This window comes from Malaclemys terrapin, chromosome 1 (assembly GCF_027887155.1).
Source record: "Malaclemys terrapin pileata isolate rMalTer1 chromosome 1, rMalTer1.hap1, whole genome shotgun sequence".
NCBI classification, from domain to species: Eukaryota; Metazoa; Chordata; order Testudines; family Emydidae; genus Malaclemys; species Malaclemys terrapin.
In genome coordinates, this window is record NC_071505.1 from 175,747,689 (window position 1) to 175,771,672 (window position 23,984).

Below are 23,984 nucleotides of genomic sequence, written 5' to 3' on the forward strand. Positions count from 1 at the left end.
AAGAACTTACATACTGTACTAGAAGGGATACCTGTTTTGTGCCAGCTCCCCTTCTTTGTGCCATGTGCAAACCTGTGTTGCATGTTTGTATCTGGGGAATGTGAGTAGAGGGTGAACATGAAAAACAGGAAATTGGTGTATAACTCAGTTTCAGTGTGCATAGCAGCAATTTTGCTCTTCTAGAGGGTGTCAAATGTGCACAGACATGTCAGGCCAAATTGTCCTCTACAATCTGCACTGCCAATTGCTAAATAAGGAATAAATCATGCATTTGTGGTTCTGACAGACCCCTGAGTCCAGCTTTTGCTTTGCTGATACACTGCCATCTTCCAAGAATATATATTTAACCCGCTGGTTCCAGTTATGTCACTACTGCTTCCCAGCTAGTGGAGTCACTTATTTCACTCACATGGTAGACACTCATACCTTTAGAGCTTTAAGTCTCAGGTTTAATCCCTGCTGATGAATCATGCAGGGGTGGGGGGAAGGAAGGGGTTGTTACAAGTGGTGGCCTGTGAACCAGAAGGCTACATACATATTACAGCTGTTCCACTGTAAATAACCAAAAAGCATGTATAAGGTCATATTATTCATTATTTGTGAATATGTGAAAATGTTCACAAATCCAGAAAGTTACCTAAGTGTTAGCCCAACAGATTAATCTTCTCCAGCCCAACTATGTAGCAGCAGCATTTCATTTGCTATTTGTTATTTTTCTGATTAAAATATGTCAGTGATTCAGTCATGCAGCAGAAACAATACCTTTCTGATGGCCAATCACACAACGTAAATAGCAAATAGTCCAAGTGAACAATTCACAAACTTCCCATAGTCAGAAAATTATCAGTTCATATATTTAGCAAATATTTTCAAATATCGAATACATACCATTTAAAAAAATCAGTGTCAATTTGTGAATAATTTGCAAATAGCGTTGGAAAACAAAAAAAGATGGTCACAAAAAAAATGAAAAAAATATTCTTCCTTCTTTTTTTTTTTTTTTTTTTCAAAACTTTCCAACCAGTTCTATGTATGAAGCAAAGCAAAAATCTAAATTTATCACAAATATACATAATGAACAGTTTGACCAGTACTATTACATATTCAGATATTCATGTTATATGTATTCATGAAGAAAGCAGATGTTTGGCCTGAGCAAAAATGTGCTTCTTTCACAAACAAATATATTAGGATAAATTCACCTCCAATGTAACTCAACTGAAATTCACCTCTGATGAAGGTGAATTTGGTCCTAAGCCTGCCTAAAAATGTAGCCCTGGAATCTATTTTAGCATACATGGGTTACAACTGACTATGGAAGGAACAACCTATAGACTTGAGTCTTCTCAGATCTGTACAAACAGGGAGGTGTTTGGCTAAGTGAAAATTTAAACATTTTATGACTGTAGATCATATAACCAACTCCAAATTCATGCTGTCAGGAACTTGATGCGGATTTGAGACTCTTCTTGGGGAACTCAGAGTCTGGACATAAATCAGTAGATTTTGCTAATCTCCAAATGCACTTTTGTGCTAATTGTGACAGTTTCTGAAGACCATGGGTCAGATTTTGATCTTCGTTCTCCCAGTGTAAATGGACTTCATTGAAGTAACTGGATTTACTCATTATGAGGGAGATCAGCATCTAGCCCAATGTGTTCAGAACACACATGAGCTAAGTTACTGATATACGGTAGTATGTGATTAGGATTTAAAGCATTCACGTTGTGCCTCCCAATGAAATGAGAAAAGCATTTCAGGCTGTGGTCACTGTCTGTCAAGCTGTGCCACGCCTTACTCTTATCTGAACAAACATGCCAATAGTGCTGTTTTGGCTAAGCCATTCATGAGTTTTCAAACCTTCTCTTTGGTACAGTTGTTCCTAATAACGATATAAAGATTGTGTGGGCAGGTGGTATCACCTCCTCCTCCTCCTTGTCACACCTCTCTCAGCAGCCAGCTGTGCCCTCCTGCTGAGCTGCATACAACTCCAGAGATGGCTGAAAGGTAGACAGAGCTGGAGAGAAGCAGCAAGAAGGGAACAGTGGAAGGTTCCAATGAGCAGCAGGGAGAGGAGCTAACTGTACAGGGAGTGCAGAGAATGAGCATAATGTGATCAATGGAGAAAGGGGGTGGACCCATTAGCACGGGGGAAAGGGGGAGGAATTATGGTAGGATAAGCAGAAGCACCATTTTAAAGGTCTGTTTTCAAGAAAGCCAGGAGTCTGGGGCTGCTGGAGGATTCTTGGTGAGTTTTAGGTTGCTCTACTCCACTTTTTATTGCAACTTTTTGAAGAGAAAATAACCTAAAATTCCCTGAGAGGCATGCATGGCCTACTAGTAGTTGGGAGACCAGTGGCCCACAAGCCCCCAACTTATTTGGAAAAATGTCCCTTGTCAAAATTCTTGGCATTTGGCAGGTATGACTGAGAGGTGTACTACATGCCACAAAATGTTGCACACTTATACTGGAAAAGATTGAAATACATTGGCCACGTACACTGTAGTGCATGGGGATAATGTAATAATTTTTGGGATTGTGACACTCATGCTTAGATATGAGAATTGAGGTCAATTATTTGTATTAATTATTACAGTTAACTGGATACACTGTATCTCTTGACCATACATATGTTGGCAAAGCTGTTTGCAACCTGCTGTTTCAGCCACAGTTCGTTTATTCTTCACATAACTTTAATCACACTCATGATAATGGCCTACCGTATGTTACGCCTTGTAAAAAAACGATAACATGAAGTTGGTTGTGGATTGGACAGGCAGAACAAAGGCAAATGCTTCAATGAATAAAAAGCTTTAAAATGCCTTAAAGACCTATCTAGTGTATCAGTGTGTGTGTATGGGTTAATCACTGGCTAGGTTTGACATAAGTGCAGATCTGAAAACCCCATGCAGAGGCAGATTCATGTAAAGTGAAGAGTGGAATCTGGGATAAGTTTTGCTTCTCTGGCCAGGTGCAGAGGCCTTCAGAAATTTGCAAGTTAAATACACGAATCCTCAAGAGCAAAATTTGGCCCTTTGTGACTAATGCCTGTCTATCGTAGTTATGTTAGTTCAAGCATTGCCCTGAAAATTACCTTTCAAAATTGCATAATTTAGAAGGGTTGGATGAGTAAGAAGTATGCAGAATTATAATGAAAGAGAAGTTAATTGTGGTAGATTGTAACCTTCTTCTGAAATCACTAGCAGAGTCAATAACACATTATTATAACAGATGGGGAATGGGAGTGTTTCTCCTTGCACTTGGTTTTATACCTGTATACCTGCTATGATTATAAACACTTATGCTAATGATTGCAATGGCACGTTGGTGAGGTAAGAGACAGACTAATGGACAGTACCTGCAGGGGTGAAGGTGAAGGACTGAACTGCAAAACAAGAGAGCAAACACATTGTGAGTTACAGACCCTGATAACAAGCACTAATTGCAGGGCACAAGGTTCCCTTGGAAGTCACTCATCTATAGTTTAAAATCGAAAGCAGGTTATAACAATTGAGCTTTAAGCACTAGTCAGCCAGCAGCCAATGAGAAATAAAGGTTGAAGAAAGGTGAATAGTGAATTTTGACAATTACATTTGATGGAAGTTAGTTCTGAGGTGGACATGCTATCCTCCTTATCATAAATATTAGGATGAGTTCTGAAATATGATGTTGTACAAGCTTTCATTGTTAAGAGCATACAGCATTTCACAATTCTGATAATGGTCATTCTGTGTCACGATGCAATGTTCACATAACGTTTAGGTGCTGCAAACGTCATGAGAAAGAATGAGCTACATTAGACAACAGCAATTTAAGCTGCATTTCTAAAGTATAAAAGACTGCTCACAAAAATGTGCCATGTCAACTCACATAGACATAGGCCAAAATCCCTTCTCTGGAAAAATGAGGCTTAGTATGCATTTAGTTAGTGCATTTGAAGTACATGAAAAGGTATGACACCTCCAAAAGGAAATGAGACTACTAAAATCCTGATGTGTTATCAGTTTAATGTAAGAAAGTGATAAAATAATGTAACTATCTCCTACTGTTAATTATCCTCATTAGATAGACAGATAGATAAATCTGTATCTATCTGCATGAATTAACAAATCCTCTTAGAGTAGAAACTGTCATCACGTATATACACATTATTAATTACAAGGAAAGAAAGAAAACATCATGTGCAAACAGCACAGCCTACAAATAATGTTACTTCACCACTGCGGTCATTCAGGCACACTCTATAGAATTAATAAGAAATCAACCAGATTTTGGAGTGAGTTTAGCCTGGCATGCTAATATTGCCAGCAATAAACATGCGTGAATTGCCAACAGTGCTTAACCTGGGCCAAGTCATGAAAGGTCTTTTCCTCCTTGAAACCAATAATGTGCTAAAATTAATTAGTATATTGGGCAAGGAAACTAGCTGGAAAATACCTCAATATTTTAAGAGTTATTTTTCATGTAAAATTGGCCAAAAGTTGGAGGTGGTTTTTTTTTCTTCTTCTTTTTTTTTTAATAGGTTCATATGTAATTTTATTATAACTATCTGACTTCTCCACAACCCACAGGAAACTTGAGATATATCAGCTATAGGAGTGTTACCAGTCCTGATAAAATGGGGAAAATACTAGAATTTTTATTTTTATTTTCCCCTTCCAAACGTAATTCTCTGAGGCTAGATTGTGACTGTAGGCAGAACACTGAGCAAAATGTGTGTGTGAGAGCTGCACCATACTGCTGGGGTAGCTCCAGGAGGCATTGTGCTTCATAGACACATCTGAGACCCTACTTCTCACCCACTGCAAGTAAGTAATTTATTGCTTGACTATACCAGCACTACTTCCCCTGTACAGGCTCAGCTACTCTCGCCAGTGAGTTGGGGTGGATGGAGCCAATGCTCTGCCCATTCCCCTCTCCTTCCTTCCTCAGCCCCCAGCTCCAGATAAAGAGGGAGTGGGTGAGTAGCTCTGCTTACTTGTATGTGCCTAATAAGGTGACCAGATAGCAAGTGTGAAAAATGGGACAGGGGATGGAAAAAGCCATGAATATTGGGACTGTCCATATAAAATCAGGACATCTGGTCCCCCTGGTGCCTAAACCCAAAGTCTGGGGCAAACATAGGAGTAAAGTGGTGAAGTTAGTGGGGGATTCATACTCCCTCTTACTGTCATGTGGTTATGTAGTCTGGTTCGCAATCTAGCTCATAATTAGAGTTGGGAACACTGAAAGACTGCCTTTTGCAACAAGAGTTGGGTGAGAGATACAGTTAAGCCTTTCTGTACTTTTGTTATGCTAGATGTGCTGGAGATGTAAAAGACTGTCTTACAGTAATGATGAAATGTGGTCCAGAGCAATGCATTTAAAGCTTCTCATACACTGGCACTTTTACAGCACACGTTAAACAGGCATACGGCATTCATCCATTCCACCTTTATTTGTAAAACCAGCATTGTTAGGGTTGGGTTTTTTAAATTAGTTCTAATAGCACCTGTCCTGTTCATGATAGAACCTGACAAGTTTGTAGTAAATAGTTACTGTTCTTACCAGCATAATTGCTCAGCCCCTTCCTCTTCTTTCTTCGCCAATACAGCCAGATGCTGAAACCCATCAGAATTACCCAGCATGCCCCACCAATGCCAGCAATAAAGGCAGGCTGCTTGACAACATCAGTGATTTGCTCAGTTATGCTGTTGTTATTTTCAGTGATGACAACTTCGTTACGACCTCCTGCACAAAGGAAAGTCAATATCACATGTTTATAATGTACTTGTAATGCAACCAAGAACCAGAGACCTGAAATGGAAAAGAAACAACAGTACTGTGCTTCAAAATAATTTTCCATGGTGGGATACAGGTAGTTGGGTGTGGATTTATAGGGTGTTCAAACACAGATTTGAAGGCAACGTTTCCTGCAAGAGAACCTACAATTCATTGCAGTTATTCAAACATATGTTGAAAAAAATCTACTATACTACTGTCCCTATAAGCTAACAGATGGCAGCTCACAGTCAATTTTTGTGAAATATTATTGATATGGGTATAAGCAGAATACCACAAAGAGAGACAAAGAGACAAAGTGATTGAAACACAGACTATATGCTGTCTTGATTGTATCTAATGATTTGGAATTTATTGACTTCCTACATATGTCCCATTTTCTTTCTCCTGCTTTTAAAACTGAACTGGTAGCTCAGTATCTGGCTTGATAACAAGCCCCTAATCTAAACTGTTATCTGTGGATGGACGTCACACAAATGCCAAAGTGTGTAGCTCCAGAACTGACAAACACTGTGATTGCTCAGTTATTAGAAACTCTCTTCAAAAATATCACACCTCTCCAATCTGAGCCAGAGACTCAAAAATTGAGCAGTTATAAAAATATGAAAATCAGATAACATTTTCTACAAAAAATATGAATAGTAACCTTGTACATGTTTGGTGTAGAACATCTTACTCAGTATGGGGTTTTTTAAATGATGCCAAAATTATCCAACCTTAATATTTAGAGCATAGACATATCTTGCCCCCATTCATGAAACTAGTTACAGTGTTTTTAAGATGTAGAGGAGACGATTCAGTGCTGCAAATACCGTATTATAAAAAGCAAATATTTCGACTCTTAATTACAGGAACTAACAAATTATAAGAACCTATCCCAAATGTAGAATATTGTAGCAATAAAGTGGTTATTTCAGGCAAATTGTTATAAATATTGTAGCATTATGCCTTGCTGTGAACATTTATATATTCCTCTTCTATAATTCAGCAATGGTTAAATTCACTCTACACTTCTTGGAACACAACTGCTGCTGTGTCAGCATACTGGCTGTAGTCTAAAGTAAACAAACAAGGTCATTTGCTAAAGTCAATGCAAGAAAGAAAAGACTTTAAGGATCTGATTCTTATTCCCACTAATGCTCCTTTACACCACTCCAGCAGCTTTGCAGTGGATGTAAATGTAATATCCCCTTTAATGCTCCCTTTCATTGCCAAATCAGTGTAATGGGGCCTTAATAAATGAGACTCAAGTCCAGAGAACATAAGAGTCCCCTTTACTTTATTATGGTCTACTTGTCTAACCATACTCTATCCGTCAGAGCCTCCACCCCTTACTCAGTCATTGATGTCAATTGCAGCAATGCCTTAGTGACAAGCTCGGTTTAGACCTTATACTTCATTCAGAGGTGGCTGAAGTTACTTATTAATAAATATGATGTAGTGTATTGTGTTGCTGGAACTGCTGGTAGTAATCCATGTGATTTTATTATGCTTTTTCCCTATCTGATTACTCATATCAATATTTAGTAATTTTGACTGTCTGCCTTTGTGAACAAAGAGTTCAAATGTTATGCTGGATGTTGGCTTGGTTTTAGTAGTTTTGTTGAAAAATCACTGACAATTGTACTATAAAGAAGAAAAAACAGGGAATTTTAGGAAACACCAGAGAGTAGAGTCAAGGGAGAAAAGCCCTTGACTGATTATGGCTGAGGGCAACATGCACCCTCCTTTATATACATTTGAAACTTAAACCACAGGCTACAAAACCTGCCACAGTGCTTTCCAAAACTTTTAAATTTTATCCGGCCAATTATCAAAGCCCCGGTGTTTCCCACCCATTATATGGTACGAAGGCCAAATACTCAGTGGAAACCACTGGGTAAGGAAAAGATGAGAGGGAGTAATGGCTCCATCAGATGTTTTCCTCGTCTTTGGTGCCCTTGGAACCCTTCTTTAGGTGCATCATAGAGTTAAGTCTTCCAGGGCCAGAAAGGAATGAGCCTCTCTCCTTGTGTACCTCAAGAACTCGAAGGGCCAGAAGAGGATGTGGTGAGGCAATGGAAGCGCTGCTCCTGAAGAAACCATGGAAAAAGGAAGGCCAAGGGAACACTTTGGACATGCTGGCTCCTTGAATAGAAGTCCAGGAATCCAAAGAAAGGTAAGGCACTGCTCTGAATGAGCTCTTCCCTACCATCTACTGATGGGGAGAAAGACCTCAGGAGCAGACCATATTTTTATAGCTGTATCTACTGTGTGACTAGCAAAAATACCTGCTCTGCCAAAGTGATCAATTTTGGCTGTTTTGGGTTAAAATTAAGTCTTGGATGGAGGGATAATGAAATGTTATCTTTATTATATAATTAAAGGGCAAAAAAAAATCCTGTATTTAATATGCCCTAACTATAACCTCACTTGCTAAGGAGGATAGTGATGCCAAATCGAAGTGAAAGTCAGAAGGGGTCGGGACAGGTGTTCGTATCTGGTAGTGTAGGCTCTGTTAAAAGGTTCTTAGATACCATTTTACCCTTCTCCTCCAGTGTTTAAAGAAAGAGATGATTTTCTATCCATACAGAGTCCTTGATCTTACCAGTGATCACTACAGCTGAAATCATTAATAAGCTGGTCTAAATGGCTGAGCCTTAGACCTGGTGAGGGGCCAGTGCTGCAGTGAAAGACGACACAGAAGAGGCAGCAGCAGTGAGGTTCTCCATTACCTGGTGAAATCACTAGAAGCAGGAGGACTGAGCTAGTGGCAGAACATCAGAACCCAGCATTCCAGCTAAAGGGAGCAGGGTGAGGCAGGAGCTGTGGTAGTGATAGTGGTGGGCAGGCAGAGGCATCACTCAAACCCAATCTTCCCCAATCCCTACTGGCAGGAGGTGAACTCATCTGATCACAACTCTGGAGTCTGTGACTCTGCTGAGCTCAGACAACAAATCATGAGCGTGGATGCAGTGAAGGGAAAGGAGAGAGATGTGTTAAAGGGACATTTGTCCATTGGACTTTTTACACCACAAAGGACTACCACCCACTACACTGTGGGGAAGGTATTTTACTTATGGTTTGCCTGCTCTTGAATCATCACTGGGGTGTTTTCCCAAATTACTACTGTGTTCCCTCTCCTTTTAATATACATTTTATTTTGTTATACACAGACAATGTGCATGCAAGTGGAGAAGCACCCAGGCATGATGATTAGTTTCCCCAGATTTCTGGGTGGGGGCTCGAGCTGATTCTGTTTTGTAATGTTAAGAGGAACCCTTAGATATGAACATAGCCCTTGTTGCTACCGCCACCACCTGGTAGAAAGGTTACAGAAAGGAATCTTGTTTCCCTATAGAAACCTTAAGCCCTGGACTGGACATTCTGCCTTCACAATGAGGTCAGAAACAGGTCCTCCATGAGTAGTGGATGCACAAGAAACTCCGCGAGGAGAACCTCAGAGGAGCTTTCAGACGACTTTATCCCTGGCCAGAGCCTCTTCCAGAGGAAGATGCAATCTGTCTCCAAATTAGGTCAACTTACCTTCTAAGTTAGCAGCCTGGATGTTTGTTCTACCCTTCAGTGCTTAGCAATTACATGTGCAAAAGTAATAATTCATTTAAATGTCAAAATAACATATGCTTTGTGATTTCAGTAGCTGAAAAGTAAATGAACACAGATGCATGTTTCCTATTGACGTAAAACAAAATTAATCTAATTGTAAGGAGTTTGGGGAACAAATTACATTAATTTTGTATATATTTATCTGATATTTAATCAAAAGTAATATATATGTCATCCAAGGTATCAATGTACTATTTCATATACTGCAGGTGTTTCTATAACAATGCTGTCAATTCTACTAATTAGAACACATATGAGGGATGTGTGTGACCTGTAACGCTCCATTGTTCTTGCAGACAAAAATATAATGAAATATGTCTTCCTCCCATTGGAGAGTAATGAAGAACAAAACTAATTTGTTGGACCAAAAATTAATTAGACACATCAGATTCGATTGTACCTATTACTGTGAAAGTTTGCAGCTGTTCCTCATATTATTACACCAACTATAAAATGTAAGTATGAACAAGCCAACTGATTACTGAAAGAATAGCTATATTATTAATCAATATTATTTTAAAATTATTTCTTCTTATAATCCAACTACATTTTCTTCTCTAGCATCCTCAATCCTGGTGAGCAAAATTTTAGTTTTTTTTCCTAGAAATAACAAGTTTGACGTATGTTTCTTTATAGAAGCTTTGCAATGTTTGAAGACACGTGCACAGTTCATGGAAAGAACACAATTCATAACTGTTTCTTTGTATTAGACCAAGCAATCAAAGTATAGTTTCAAGATCGTAATTACAAATCACAGTAAGAAAGTATTTTAATGTAATTAGGGAAAAAAAAATTATTATAGATATCTGGATATGTGATTAGAATGGCAAAGTAAGATATCACTGTGGTATTATTTATACTGCACCATAGTTGTGCAGATAATTTTAAAAAAAATCACATTATGGTTCCTTCCCAATGTAATCAACATTTTATCCTGCAAAAACACATATGTGAGTAACTTTATTCACTTGAGTAGCCCCAGGGGCATAAAATATAGAATCACCAAAATATAGGGCTTGAAGGGACCTCAAGAGGTCATCTAGTCTCTGCACTGAGGCAGGACTAAGTAGACCATTCCTGACAGGTGATTGTCTAACCTTTTCTTAAAAACTTCTAATGATGGGGATTCCACAACTACCCTTGGAAGCCTATTCCAGTGCCTAACTATCCTTATAGTTAGAAAGTCTTTTCTAATATTTAGCCTAAATCACATTTGCTCAGATTACGCTGATTCCTTTTTTGTTCTACCTTCAGTGGATATAGAGAATAATTGATCACCATCCTCTTTATAACATCTCTTCACATATTTGACAACTGTTATCAAGTCCCCCGGAAAGTCTATTTACATGAGTAAAGTTACTTACATAAGTATTTGAGAATTGCAACCTATAATGATCCCCCGTTTACAATTACATTTTGAGACCTGTCAGTTAGCCAGTTTTTAATCCATGTAATGTGTGCTATATTGATTTTTCATTATTCTAGTGTCTCAATCAAAATATCATGTAATACCATGTCATCTCTTAGGGAAATCTTAGGGAAATCAAGATAGTCTATAAACAATAGAAAAAAGATGGGATTTAAAGAAAAGTGAGATGCAGACAGTGTGACTGCTAGTAACTGTATCTTGCTTTCTGAATACAAAAGGGAAAATGTAAGTGAAAAAGGGAACCAAAATCAAAACAGAAAAGACCTTATCCATTACTTTTCATCTAAAGGGCATTAAATATGCAGAAAGTGCTACCAGACAAAATTGTTGAGACATATATTCTGGGATCATTAAAGTAAGAATTAAATGACATAATGAGTATAACAATGAATAAATGAAAAGTCTCTAAGTTCCAACTGGCATTTTCCGATTTATGATGTACTTACATTCTCATGTCTCTTCCACCGCCTTACCACAAATATGGAAACATATCTTTCCATGTAGCTCTGGGGTATATTAACCATTTTTGTAAGAGTCAGGGAAGGACTGATGGCTCAGTCCTGCAAGGTGCTGAGCACTCTAGCCCTGGTCCAGCAAAGCACTTTCGCACATGTTTAACTTGACGCAAGTGAGTAATGGGACTACTACTCAAATGTTTCAAGTTAAACATGTGCTTAAATGCTATGCTGGATTAGCACCATTTGTGTTCAGCACCTTGAAGGATTGAACCCTTAAAGCAGTACTTCAAGAGACACCTCATACAAAAATCAGGTTGTTCAAAAGTAATGAACTAAAAGTGAAAGGTCAGTCTCTCGGTAGAGATCATTTGAAGAGAGGCCCCAAATTCATATCTAGTACCCTTCCCAAGGTTTTTGTAATAGCTGAGTTCATTATTTTCAGTCTTGCAAGATTATTTTCCTTGTCATACATACTCCCATGAAGCTTCGATGAGTAGACTCACCCTAAGGGTAGATCTATCTTAATCTCCTTTTTCAGACTCCCCCTCCAAAAAGAAATACAAGAAAAAAAAACTAAATCTAAACTTCTGTATTGCCCTGCTTTTGAGAGGATACATTTGTAATGTGAATGTCATTAACCACTTAAAATGAAGCTTAAATAAGTCTTAAGTGGGAGCTAGGTCTTGTGCTGGCTTTCCTCTGAAGGGTGAATTTCACCCCAACTCAAATGAACATTCTAAGTCTGAGACATTGCTTTAGTTACATTTTCCACTTTTCCACATTTTCAGTAGTCTCTGTCAAGAGTCCTAAAGGCACAGTATAAGAAATAGAAGAGGAGATTACAAAACCTTATCCCAGTACTCTTTTAGAAATAACACATTTTTAAAGCAACATTAACAGTTGGCCCAAAGCCGTAGTTCAAATAGATCAAATTAATAAACAAATCCCTATACTCGAAGCACTTTAATGCAGCTCCACAACAAAAAAGCTCAATTCAGATCTGTTCAGTTGCCTGCCCCACCCCCAATTTATGTTATAGAAGAATCTCAGAAGGATAAGGTTCTAGGTTTTCCTCAGGTCATGAAATTAATTGAGTATGGAAACCATTAATAAGAAACAGTAATTTCAAAGGAAAGAGATGATACTACCAGCTTTTCTCTTTAGTTGGACTAGAGGCCACTTGTTCTTTGGCAGAAGGAAGCCCATCTGCTTGGGATAGCTGAAAAATGCTAAACTTCAAATGCTCAGAAAACCAACTTTAACAGTGCCTTGGGCAGCAGCAGCTCAAATAAGGCAATATTACAAGCATCTCAATAGGATAAGAGAGCTAGTTCTATAAATCTGTCAACCTGCAGGAGTGGTAAATTCGTAATAAAATATTAAATCAGCTGTGCAGGATAATCTATGTTTTTTAATATGTTTCAGGAAAGGAAGAACTATTTCATCTTATTAGCTGTGAGAACTATACAAAAGAGGAAGAGGCAGTGTTGGCAGGCAGTGGTACATTTAAAGTTAACTAGATAGCTCAAATTGAATTGCACCTTGTTTTTTTGCTCCACTGGATTTTTATGCTTTCAGAAGTGATTTATGAAAGCTTTTCTGAAATACTAAACAGGTAAAATAAAATAGAGGAGACAATCACTTACCAATTATTATGGGTTGTGGTTCACTTTTTACTCCAACACCTGCACTTGTACTTGCTGCAACTTCCACTCGATATTGAATACCAGGGTATAGGCCACCTATCACTACAGAGCGAATGGCTGCATCTACTGTTTTGTTGATGTGAAATCGAGTCTCATTACCTAGGCACCAGATCTGGGGTAGGAATTGGAGAAATAAAACAATATGAAAATAATCATGCTTGCAAACAATGGTGCACAAATATTGTATATTAATATACTGCATTGGGAATATATATATTGATATGTTGAAATGCAACTGCTAAATTCCTTTAAACTTTTAGGCCTGATTCTGCAAAGACTTATGCACGTGCTTAACTTTACACATGGCTAAAATTCTCATTCTTGCTCTGGCCTCTTTACACCAGGTAAAAGAGACAGAGCAGCATAAGGGGGCTATCTTAAAGCCCTAGATCCAACCAGTGTGCAGGAATAGAGAAAGACTGCCACTATCTTCCAAGGACCCACTTACCAGCCCTGACATAGGAGGAATGCTGGGAACAGTGCTGGGGGTGGAGAGGCATGCTGGAGGTGGAGCACATAGCATGGCAGACATTCTTCATGGTACTACTGTCCACAGGCAGCTGGGGATGGGATTCAAAAAGCCCCCAAGCAGCCCAGGATCAGTAGAGTTCAAAAATGGCTTAAAAATCACCTCCTTCCCCATGATCCTGAGCTGTAAGTTCTATGCTTCAATTCTTAGAGGCACAGCCCAGAATCTCACCCATTGACTTTAATTATATTAAGCATATGCATACATCTTTGCTGGATCCGGCTCTTGTTCAGTTACTATGGCTATAATCTACGGTTTCCTAAAATTATTTTTTCAGTCTCATTTTTTTCCTATTGAATAGAAAATGAGCATCAAATATTACAACAAGAAGCATGTTGAAACACTCCTAAGAATATTATACAAAATCTCCTTTTAAGTATTTTTGGCTTTCTATCCTGGTAGAAAAAGGGTGTGTGCAATTCCTAAAATGCTATGCTATGTTGTTGCCGTCACAACTGAAAATGTTCAGGAATCTAAATTTTGCGGTCTGACTTATTTTACCCTGTAATTCAACAAACACAAAAAATGCTCCCTACATATCCTGATATGTGCCGTATTTCAAACCAGCACTTTGTGGCGCGAGTGGTATATTATTTCAAGGCAGTTTTGCTTTTCTCTCTTATATTTATTCATGAGCATTTCCTGAGACATTTTAGCATTGAGATGTTCAGGGACTCTTTTTTAGTTGAAGGGATCTGTGGAGACTATTACTATAATATTAAAGAATGCATTAACTACCACTCTAATTCCACTCAAGGGAACCAATACATAAAAAATCTCATATATGCATGTATGTAATTACTGTACCAAAGGAAGGTGCTGCTGGTTGAAAACAACATGTGGTTGCTGACAAAGGGCTGGATTATCACAGACCTTACTTGGCTCAGCAGAAGAGAAAGCAGGAGTAACATCCCCATTGCTCTGATGCTTGGCACTGCTCAGTTTTTGACTCCAGCTTCACAGTACCAGGGGCTACTCATATGATACACCTCCCTGTAAGCAAGGAGTGGGGGATGGAAGAATCCCTGCTTCCCTTAGGGTCAAACAGAGCTTATTTGCAGGCCAGAGTCCTGACCAGGTGCATGAGGGAGTGGGGAGGAGTCATCATGATTTGTCCTGATCTGGTCCTGGTAAAGTACAGTATTACATGGTGCTCCTAATTTAAGGCAGACTGTAAGGTTGCAAACCAGCACTTAGTTAATGAAAGCATTTTAGACTATTTTGACAATGGAATTGTTGTAGGCATAAATGAAGGAAGAAACAAAATTTGCAGATGTGTGTGTAGCTCAGATTGTAGGAAAATGCTGAGCTGTTATATTACTTAATAAGAGAAATATCACATAAGCAAGTAATTACAGATTAATTAAGATTTTCAAAAATAGGTGCATAAAGGTAGGATCCTAAATTCACATTTATTTAGGTACCTAAATAAGGTACCTAATTTTTAAAAGTGCTGATCATACAATGCTTGCCACTGAGGTAAATGGCATCTACTGGGTCACTTTTGAAAATCATGTCAATCAGGTACATAAATATGGAATTAAGAGCCCAAATTTAGTCTCCTAGGTTTTGAAAATCTTGGCCTATGTCCCAATGCATATGTATAAAAGTTAAGAATTAAAGTTGTGTGGATAATTCTTATGCATTTTCTGATGTTTTTAATGCTAACCGCGAAGTCATAACATTCTCTTAAGATAGTTTTTTTAATGGAATTTATATGAAGCAAATATTGACACACTGGAGTTGGTATGAAGATGAATTGATGTGAAAATGACGTTTCAACAGCATAGTTGGTTTAATAAATTGTGGTGTTGACCAAACCAAATAAAACAAAACAACAAACTAATACATTACAAATAAATATTGTGTGTCTTTAAAACACCTACTCAAGAGAGCGAAATATAAAAGAGCCTACACGGATTTTAAAACTAAGTGCCTGCCTCCCTCCTCCATCTTTGAGTCAGATTCACCCACATTGGAGCAGGGGGTATAAATTACACTTTCCTGTGTGAGATGACCAAACTGCATCCACAAGTGGCAATGCCAACACTTCCACTCTTCTGGGACTTCTGTTGGGGCAGGGAAGCTTCCATTTCCACCAGAGGCTCCATATGAGACCCACTATCTCAGGCTATTGAAGATACTCACTAAAATAGTGTATCCCCCATCCACAACCTTTTGACATCCCCAATAGGATTTGTCCCTGAAGAAGGGAAGTTGTGGCCACTTTCCCCAGATGCAACCTCTGGCCGTTATTTTTGCCTCTGGAGCTTTGTTCCTGGATTCCCACTAGCTTCCACTGGCAGAAACCCATGCTGAATCTGCCCCAAGAGGATGGCTTCTCAAGTTAATTCTCTGATCTCTAGCATGTATGCTGCCAAGCCCATCATTTCCCCTGGCATTTGGGTAGAAGATGTGATGAGGGCTGAAAGGGTTTTACTACTATTACACCTGCTGTGCAGGGCTATTTCTGTTATTCTATGTGCTGCTGGGTATTTATTTACTGGAGTGGGATGAACAGTCCATCGGATAGCATTTTGTGACATATCCACGTTGTAAACATTTATTTATGCATAAGTGGTCCAAGCATGGGATTGACCATTGACTGATACAGCCTCTGAGGATGACACCTTGCAGACAGCACATCAATGATGGAGGACAAGAGATAAGTAAAGTGAGCTACTAACCCACTAAGAAACAGAGACAGCATACTAGTGATGTTCAACCTGTTGCTCCAGGGAGGCTGCTTGTGGCCTGCAGTTCTCTAAATTATGGTCCTTAAAGGCGACCGTGGAAGAAGATTTGAATTTGTTTACAAATTGAACTTGTGTTCTCAGGGTCATGCCCTGTGATTTTTACACTGAAGTGTTTTGAGTCAGCTTTGTTGCAGGGCAGGGAAGAAGTAGTAGCTTTGGCTGATCCACTGCCAGCTTCCCTGTCAGGCTGTGGGAGCTCTAGGATAGGAGCTTGGCTGATTCACCCTGAGCCTAGAGTAGTACCTAGTACAAGCTGGCTCCTCTCCCCCTCACAGATCAGTTTTGTTTTTAACATAATGTTGATGCTGCTTAACTTGAGAAAAAAAGGTATTACTGCTCAGACCTCTCTGCTTGTTATTATACAGATGCGTATTTCATTATGTCAAAATCTAAATCCACAAAAAAATGTGATATTCTATAATTCAACCACACAATTTGGTTTAATTCACATCCCTCCCATTGTACATCAATTCTACCTTATACTCCTGGATGATTCCATTTTGGTGATCTGGTGGGGGAGGGTCCCAGGAAATGCTGATGCTTGTACTGTTATGGTTTCCAACTGTTAGAACAGTAACAGACTGCGGAGGGGCACTTGGAGCTATATCGGGTAGAAGGAACAAATAGAAAAATAACATTAGTCCAGTTGCTGGATCATTAATTTTGCTTAAACAGTGTAAGAGTAAGCAGAGAATCTATGAAGTTTGCATTCTCATGGGCTTGGAGATGCATACATTCTTGGGCAACGACAATTATGAAAAATGCCTTTCTGAAGAGAAGCAGAGCATTGAATGAAAATGCAGTAGTTGTGAAACACAGAAACAATGCAAATCACTCTTATTTTATTTGTTTATTTATTTATTTTAGCATGTCTCAAGTTTACATTAGAATTAGTCTCAGACTTATATTCATTTTCTTATACACATGGTTGCGACTGCATGCAGAAATTAAATCTGCTAACTCAGTCCGCCCTAAACATTGTTCTGATCCCCCTATCCCCACTGTCCCTCCATGATCTAATATTGCCTAGTGATGAATAGAGGGGATATTTTTAAAGACACGTATCCTCAAGGTATTTAAATGTAGGATATTCCAGTTTTTGCCTGGCCAAAGAGTTAAAACACATGGGGCTTTAATCTCAGTCACATTGCCAGAGAAATGGTCATATATATTGTTACTCCTTTTGATTTGAGGGATTAGCCAAAATTTTGGGGCTTTGTGGGTTATCCCAGTTAGGAGGATAAATTGATGATGCAGTCAGGTATTTCTCTGAAGCAATTCTGTTTATTTACAAAGAATATCAGTGCTCAGACTTCTCCGGGACAGAGCAGGACAATCAGACAAATGACAATTTCTTTGCTCACAGTTTGAAGCCTCTTTCACACAGCACTGAGCTCAAAAAGATCTCTCTATCCTTGCTTTTCCTCAGGGCCATGCTCCAAGTGCTCATCCAGGCTGTCTTTCTGCTCTTCCTCTGTATAGCCTTTTATTTTGCTTAAAGTGAATTTAATGTTATAATACACCACCGTGGGTTCAGCTCTGGTTGCTACCGTTTGAAGTTCAACAGAGTGAAAATTGCCTCTGGTGCTTTTTTCAAATGTGGAGACTCTAGAAACACACCAAGTCCAAGAATAGGGACCAAATACACAATCACAAGTACAAAGTCCTGTCCATACTACAAGTTTTATTAAAGCAATAAGTAAAGTTACAATTACAATTGTAAATTGTAACTTTAATGTTTAATTATTAACATGCAATAATTAAAACTGCAGTCATACACACATCCACAAAAAATATTCTAGGGTCTGATGGACTTCTCAATAGATGATCATTGCTAGAGGTATGGTTCCTGCTGGAGGGATGAGATCATTCCTTGGGTTTTCCTACTTTTACCCAATCATGGAACCCTCTTTTATATTGTAATTCTGACTATACCTAACTCCTTATACATATGTATGAAGGTGCTCTCTTTTCCTTATCTGTTCTTCCACACCCCATGACTATTGGAGTGCCCCATTTTTCATAGGCTGTTCTTAGTTCTTCTTATTCTCATTAGCATCTACGCACAACATGTAGCCTGCAGTCAAGACAAACATTCAAAGATGTTACAATTAGGTGTCTAGTGGTTTTGGACAATACACTGCAGTCATTACGATCTACTTTTCTGTAACATCACGTGTTGGCACATCTTTACAGTAATCTTGTGACTTTACTGCACAGAGTTATTCCCAGTTCACCCACTTTTGTCAAGTGTTCTTAAGCCTAGGACCTAGTATGGCTAAACTAACATCTTACAGGTCTCAGCCTGCAGGCCTTGCGTTCCAGCCATGCTTTACTTATACACATAATACACACTCATCACTCCTAAATACTTATCAATCCTATACTTGTATAATCCTACAATTTATTTCTATTTAGCATATATTAATTATATATGAAATAGCATATGAACTGACCATAACATCACATAATTGAATGGTCAAGGGATGATAAAATGAACATCTGTAACCCTTTGTGGTGTGCATCTCTCTCACATGCATCCCCACTCAAAATAGCAAAACCTCTCCACCCATACAGTTAAAATTTCTAAATGACCTCACATGTGCCATTGTTGTAGGTGGTGACATGTGCCTGTGTTTTGTTTGAGGCCCCTATTGTTTCAGCTACCTGGTTCCATAAGAAGTTTAATTGCATCTTAAAATTATTTTACATGAAAGGTGGCAATTAAGAGTCCCTCTGCTTCAACGATATTGAACCCAACCCAAAAAAATATCCACCTCTTCTTTTCCCTGGGCGGTTCCTGTTCTGCTCCATCATTCACTCTTGTCCTGCTGCTTTTTGTATGTTTAATCACTTGAGGGTATTGAACATTTATGATATCTCATTCTTTTGCAGCCTCTCTTCCCTTGTCCATGCCCCAGATAAAGAATACAGAAGTGTTGCCACAGTTCCAGGCTAAGTCACCAAAGTGATTTGTGTTATTAAGACATTTCCCTGGGAAAGAATGTCATCACCTTCAGCATGACACCTTTATTCCACAAGTGAGAACGTGTGAACTGCAGAGTCCCCCAATTATTTTTTAAAGATGTTATGGTAGAGACTACATTATCAATTTCACAGCACCATTAGCACATTCATTAGAGAACCCACTGGCATTGCAAGCACCTCTCACTCTTGCTGTGATGCCAAGTTCTGAAAGCCCCAGCAACCTGTAGGTCCAGGGTTTTTTCTAGTACATTTCTGTCACATTAAACAAAAATTTCACTGAGGTCCAGGATTTCCAACTGAAGCCTTTCCCTCAGTTTTCTCCTCTAGCTCTGTATTCCTGTCCATAAAGGACTTGGTTCACTTTGTTGCTCCATTAGTTCTGAGGGCACCAAAACTCTGGAAAAATCCTTTCATTACTGGGTTTTCCTGATTGTTTAAACACCCTTGGACCATAGTTCCCTGAAAAGTGGGCCCAAAGTCACCATCATCTCCCTATTCACCTTTTGATCTTCCCTGGCTTTCAATGCCTGGGTTACCCAAAAGCCCTGGCAGCCTCAGGGACAGCTGGGGTGTCAGGATCACTCAAGTTTCCTGAGTCAGTCCAGGATTCATTAATTTTTCCTATGGCTTCTCAACTACACCTGATGTTTTGCAGAATATGACCTACAAATCTGGATCCAGGAATTTAAACTCCTTTTAATGATTGTAATGGGGGGATCTCACCTCTTGAGAGACTCCTAGTAGCTGGGTGTGGTACACAATCTTTTTCTCATGCCTGGAACCCTCTGTAGGCTGCCAGCTGACCTTGGTGGGGCTTCAGTGGCTTGCCCCTCCGACCAAGTCACAAAGTCCAAATGAAACACTTCTGAGATAGTAAAGAGTTCAATAAAAGAACAGTAACACTGCCCTCACTAGGGTCTTCAGCCCCAGCTCTGGACCCTTTAAATTCAGCCCTGTGTTTAGGTTCTCAAATAAGCTATGTCCCCTTCTTCGGGTTTATGCCACTGTGACTGGTAGAGGAACCTGGGATCTCTGACTACTTTGGGTTCCAACTCAGGGACCTTATACATAGCAGCCACATAGTGCTTAATTTCAGTTTGTTGTTGTTTCTTCCCTGGGGCGCTTCCTACCTAGTCCCCCCCACCTATTTATTTATTTATTTTTGCTTCACTCTTATCTCAGGGTCAAAGTTCTTAGTCCTCTCTCTCTCCCTGCAAACCCAGCTATTCAAATGCAGCCAGCACCAAACTCTGGCTATCCCTTGAGCACCTGTGGTCAGAGAGGAGAACCTGGCCTTGCCTCTCTTGTCCGAGCCAGGAATTGACCTGCTAAGGCCTAGCAGCTCCTTTTATCTGAGCCTGCTGGGTTCTGATTGGCTACTTCTGTGAAACCTCTCAAAGCAGGCCTGGAGGACCCACCTACACTGCTCTTTTCCTCTGAGCTCACTGCTGGTCTGGGATATCTTTGTCTCCCTGCTTGGGATCTTGACCTACCCCAAGCTCTTTGAATGCATGATCCTGGAGACCACCTCCCTCCATAACCATCCTCTATTGGGGTCTTCATTCCAGAACCTATTCCCTTTCTGTCTTCCCAATACCACCTACTGGTATGGCCTCCACTACTGGTACTGTCTTCTATACTTAATGCCACACCCTTGCATCGAGGTGGAAGAGTCCCCCACAAGTGTGAGAACCTAGGGTTCTTCACACAAAGCCCCTCTTATCTACTTTCCTAACTGCCACCTCCTACCTCCTAGCTGTAGGAATATCCTGCTTGACCTCTCCAAAGGGACTGCTCTGACCTGGGATTCTTACCCATAGCCCTCCCCTCAGGACTCTAACTTCCCCCATATGGTTCAAAATATTATGATAGAAAGCATTCTGGAGTTCTTGCCAAACTTCCCTGTTGTTGTTCTATCACGTTGATCACTAGCAGCAGGTTGGCTGTGGTAGCCTCTTCTCTTATGGCGGTCATCTTCTTCTGCTCTTGGGTTGCTGCCTGTTGTTGCTGCAGGATCAACAGACGTGCCTCCATCTTTCCCTTCTTTCAGGGTCTGGTCTGAAAATCCCACTTCTAGTACCAAATCATAATGGGGCCCTCACCTCTTGAGTGCCTCCTAGCAGCTAAGTGTGGTACCACAATACTTTACTTGCCCATTGCAATGTAGTGGTCTCTAAGGAACTGCAGTAGCTGATGTAACTTGTGCAGCACTTAAATTGCTCTAAGTTACTCCAGGGGCAAATTGGCCCCTGGCCAACCCAAATCAGTGAAGCAGAAAGGTGGCCTAAAGCTACTTTTCTCAACCATGCTGAATATAAAATTGGTGCAGTTGAAGACTAGGACCTACGTTCTGTAGCACTTGAAACAGAACTAAGCCACATAATAAAAACAGTATCAATATAAAAAAATCTATTCTCTCTTTAACAACAAAAATGTAAATAAACGTACCTGATTCTAAAAGAAAATTAATAATAAATGCATGAACCTGTAGGACATCTATCTCTATAACCATCCTGCGTTGGGGTCTCCATTCCTGAACCTAATCCCTTTCTCTCTTCCCAATACCACCAACTGGTAGGGCTTACAACACTGGGACTGTCTTCTATACTTAAAGCCACACCCTTGCACCTGCATTATTATTATAGTGGCAGAGATTAAAACTAAGCTGCTTATCCTCTTTGCATTAAAATATAATGGACTGTTTTCTTGAAATACATTCACTTCCCTCCTTAACGTGTAGAACATTCATTTATATACAAAAATACACAATGCATATGGAAAGATAATACCTCACATATACATACTGTACAAACCTATGTAGAGAAAGAGAACTGAACAAATACTGCAAGATATTTTTGAAAAATATTCATTTTGATTTTTTTAAAAAAAACCTTCAGTTCAACTGTATTAATTCCTTCTTTGAGTTTATATTTTATGACTATTACAGTGAATTAATTTTCTGGAATTTTAAGAGGATACAGAATAATATTAATGGAAAGTGAAATTGAAATTAATAAAAGCCTTGAGTCAGACTAATCCAAACAGCAAGTGGACACTATGAAAACAGTGTCCAATGAACACTAAACAAGAGAGCTCAAGTTTAGAATACCATACATTTGCAATGAACAGGTCTGGAACAACACACAGACCAAGTATTAATTATTTCCTGAGGAATTTCAAATAAGTGAATGAATTTGAAAAAAAAAATCACGTTCAGCTTTTAGGATAATTTGTGAACAAAAAAAATGAAAATTATCAAATACATGATCCATTATTATTTGTCCAGTTCTCTCTTGTGTGTGTGTGTGTATAGACAGTCCTGACTTCTCTCTCTATGATAATATTGCTCTGTCAGCTGGCACCATGATATAAATTAAACCACTTGTCTGACTGTGCTGTAGTTATTAAATAGACCACACTGAAAAATAACATTTTTAAAACTGTTTTCTCATTTCCCTTGATGCTAGCTTGTGGAGAACACCTTGCCTGATTCTTGACAGATCAATTATTCCAGTGCTCAGCTTCTTGCTACAGATATGAAAGAACCCAAATCACTGCTCATCTTTTCCAGACGCAACCAAACAGGATTCCATTTGTTACTTTCACAAGGCCAAAGAGGTAGGAGATGAATGGATACTGAATTGTAACAAATGTCTGATCTAGAGGAAAAGTCTAACTGTGGTGAAATTGATTTTTGGAGGTAGGCCTCAGAAGTAACATTCTATGTCAAATTAAATCCAGTAAAAAAGCTGAAACTTCTTTCTGGTAGTACATTGCCTTTGCCAAAGCTATATATTTTGATGTTGCAAAAATATACAGTATTCACAGCACTCTTCCAAATTGTATCTCTAAAGATAGTATAACTGACTTTTTCAAAAGTCAGGACTGAAAAGTCTGATTTTCAAAACAGAATCAGATGTCAATGCAACAAGTGTGATACCTTTAAAAATACTACTCCTTTTATGTATGAATGAGAACTAAATCATATTCACCAAACATTTATTTGGGACTATCTTTACAAAAGTATGAACAGCAAGGTAATTACAAAGATAACTGGAAGAATCAAAGGAAATAGCCATTGAAATACAATCACTAATTTTCTTACGGAAGCTTATGTTACCTATTGGTGCTTTGATAGAAAAAAAAAGTCTATCACACAAGCAGTTAATTACTGGGGGTTGGGGAATCTTTTATAGTGATTGACATTTGACAAGTGGCAACCATTTGTTTTTCTGAAGAAGACACTAGTCAACAGAGTGGCCGAAGGTTAAACTAATATATACATGGACTGTGACTTTAACACATCTGTAGGCAAGGAAAGTTCTAAAAATCTTTACTGTGTAGAAAGTTATTCCACAAGAAAAAGTGGCCTTTAAAGTAGGAAATTAGCTGACAGGTTCTGCTGGGAGGTGAGGGTTACAAATGAAAATGTCACTCCTGAAGTACTTTACAGAAATAGACTACAGATACAAAGCCTTTTCTCTTTTTTAGCGAGTCTTAATTTAACTTTAGCAGGAGACACTTAGATGAACTAAATAAACAACAAAAATCAATTGAGAATGGACAAGGATAAAATCCTCTAGTGAGGGGGAGAAAAATCCTACAATGAAATTCTAGCAAAGCAATTTCAACTCAGTAAGCTTTTTTTCCAATTTTCTTTTTTTAAACTTTTAAAACAAGCTTTGTTCATACTACAGTGAAGCTAATCTTTACTGAAGAATTTAGGATTT

At 38.9% G+C, this 23,984-nt stretch overlaps 1 protein-coding gene across 13 annotated transcripts in view; it reads right to left on the reverse strand.

Annotated features, from left to right (window-relative positions):
- Window positions 1-23,984, reverse strand: part of ROBO2 (roundabout guidance receptor 2) — a 625,032-nt gene that overhangs the window by 64,964 nt on the left and 536,084 nt on the right. For 7 of the 13 annotated variants that reach the window (XM_054047134.1, XM_054047101.1, XM_054047109.1 and 4 more), the window contains exons 15-17: window positions 16,743-16,867; window positions 12,922-13,093; window positions 5,549-5,731 (exon numbers count right to left, since the gene is read on the reverse strand). In XM_054047134.1, coding sequence (XP_053903109.1) covers window positions 5,549-5,731; window positions 12,922-13,093; window positions 16,743-16,867 — 480 coding nt within the window. Of the gene's footprint in view, window positions 1-3,359; window positions 3,387-5,548; window positions 5,732-12,921; window positions 13,094-16,742; window positions 16,868-23,984 lie in introns of all 13 variants that reach the window. The other 6 variants (XM_054047097.1, XM_054047036.1, XM_054047054.1 and 3 more) reach the window with 1 other exon arrangement.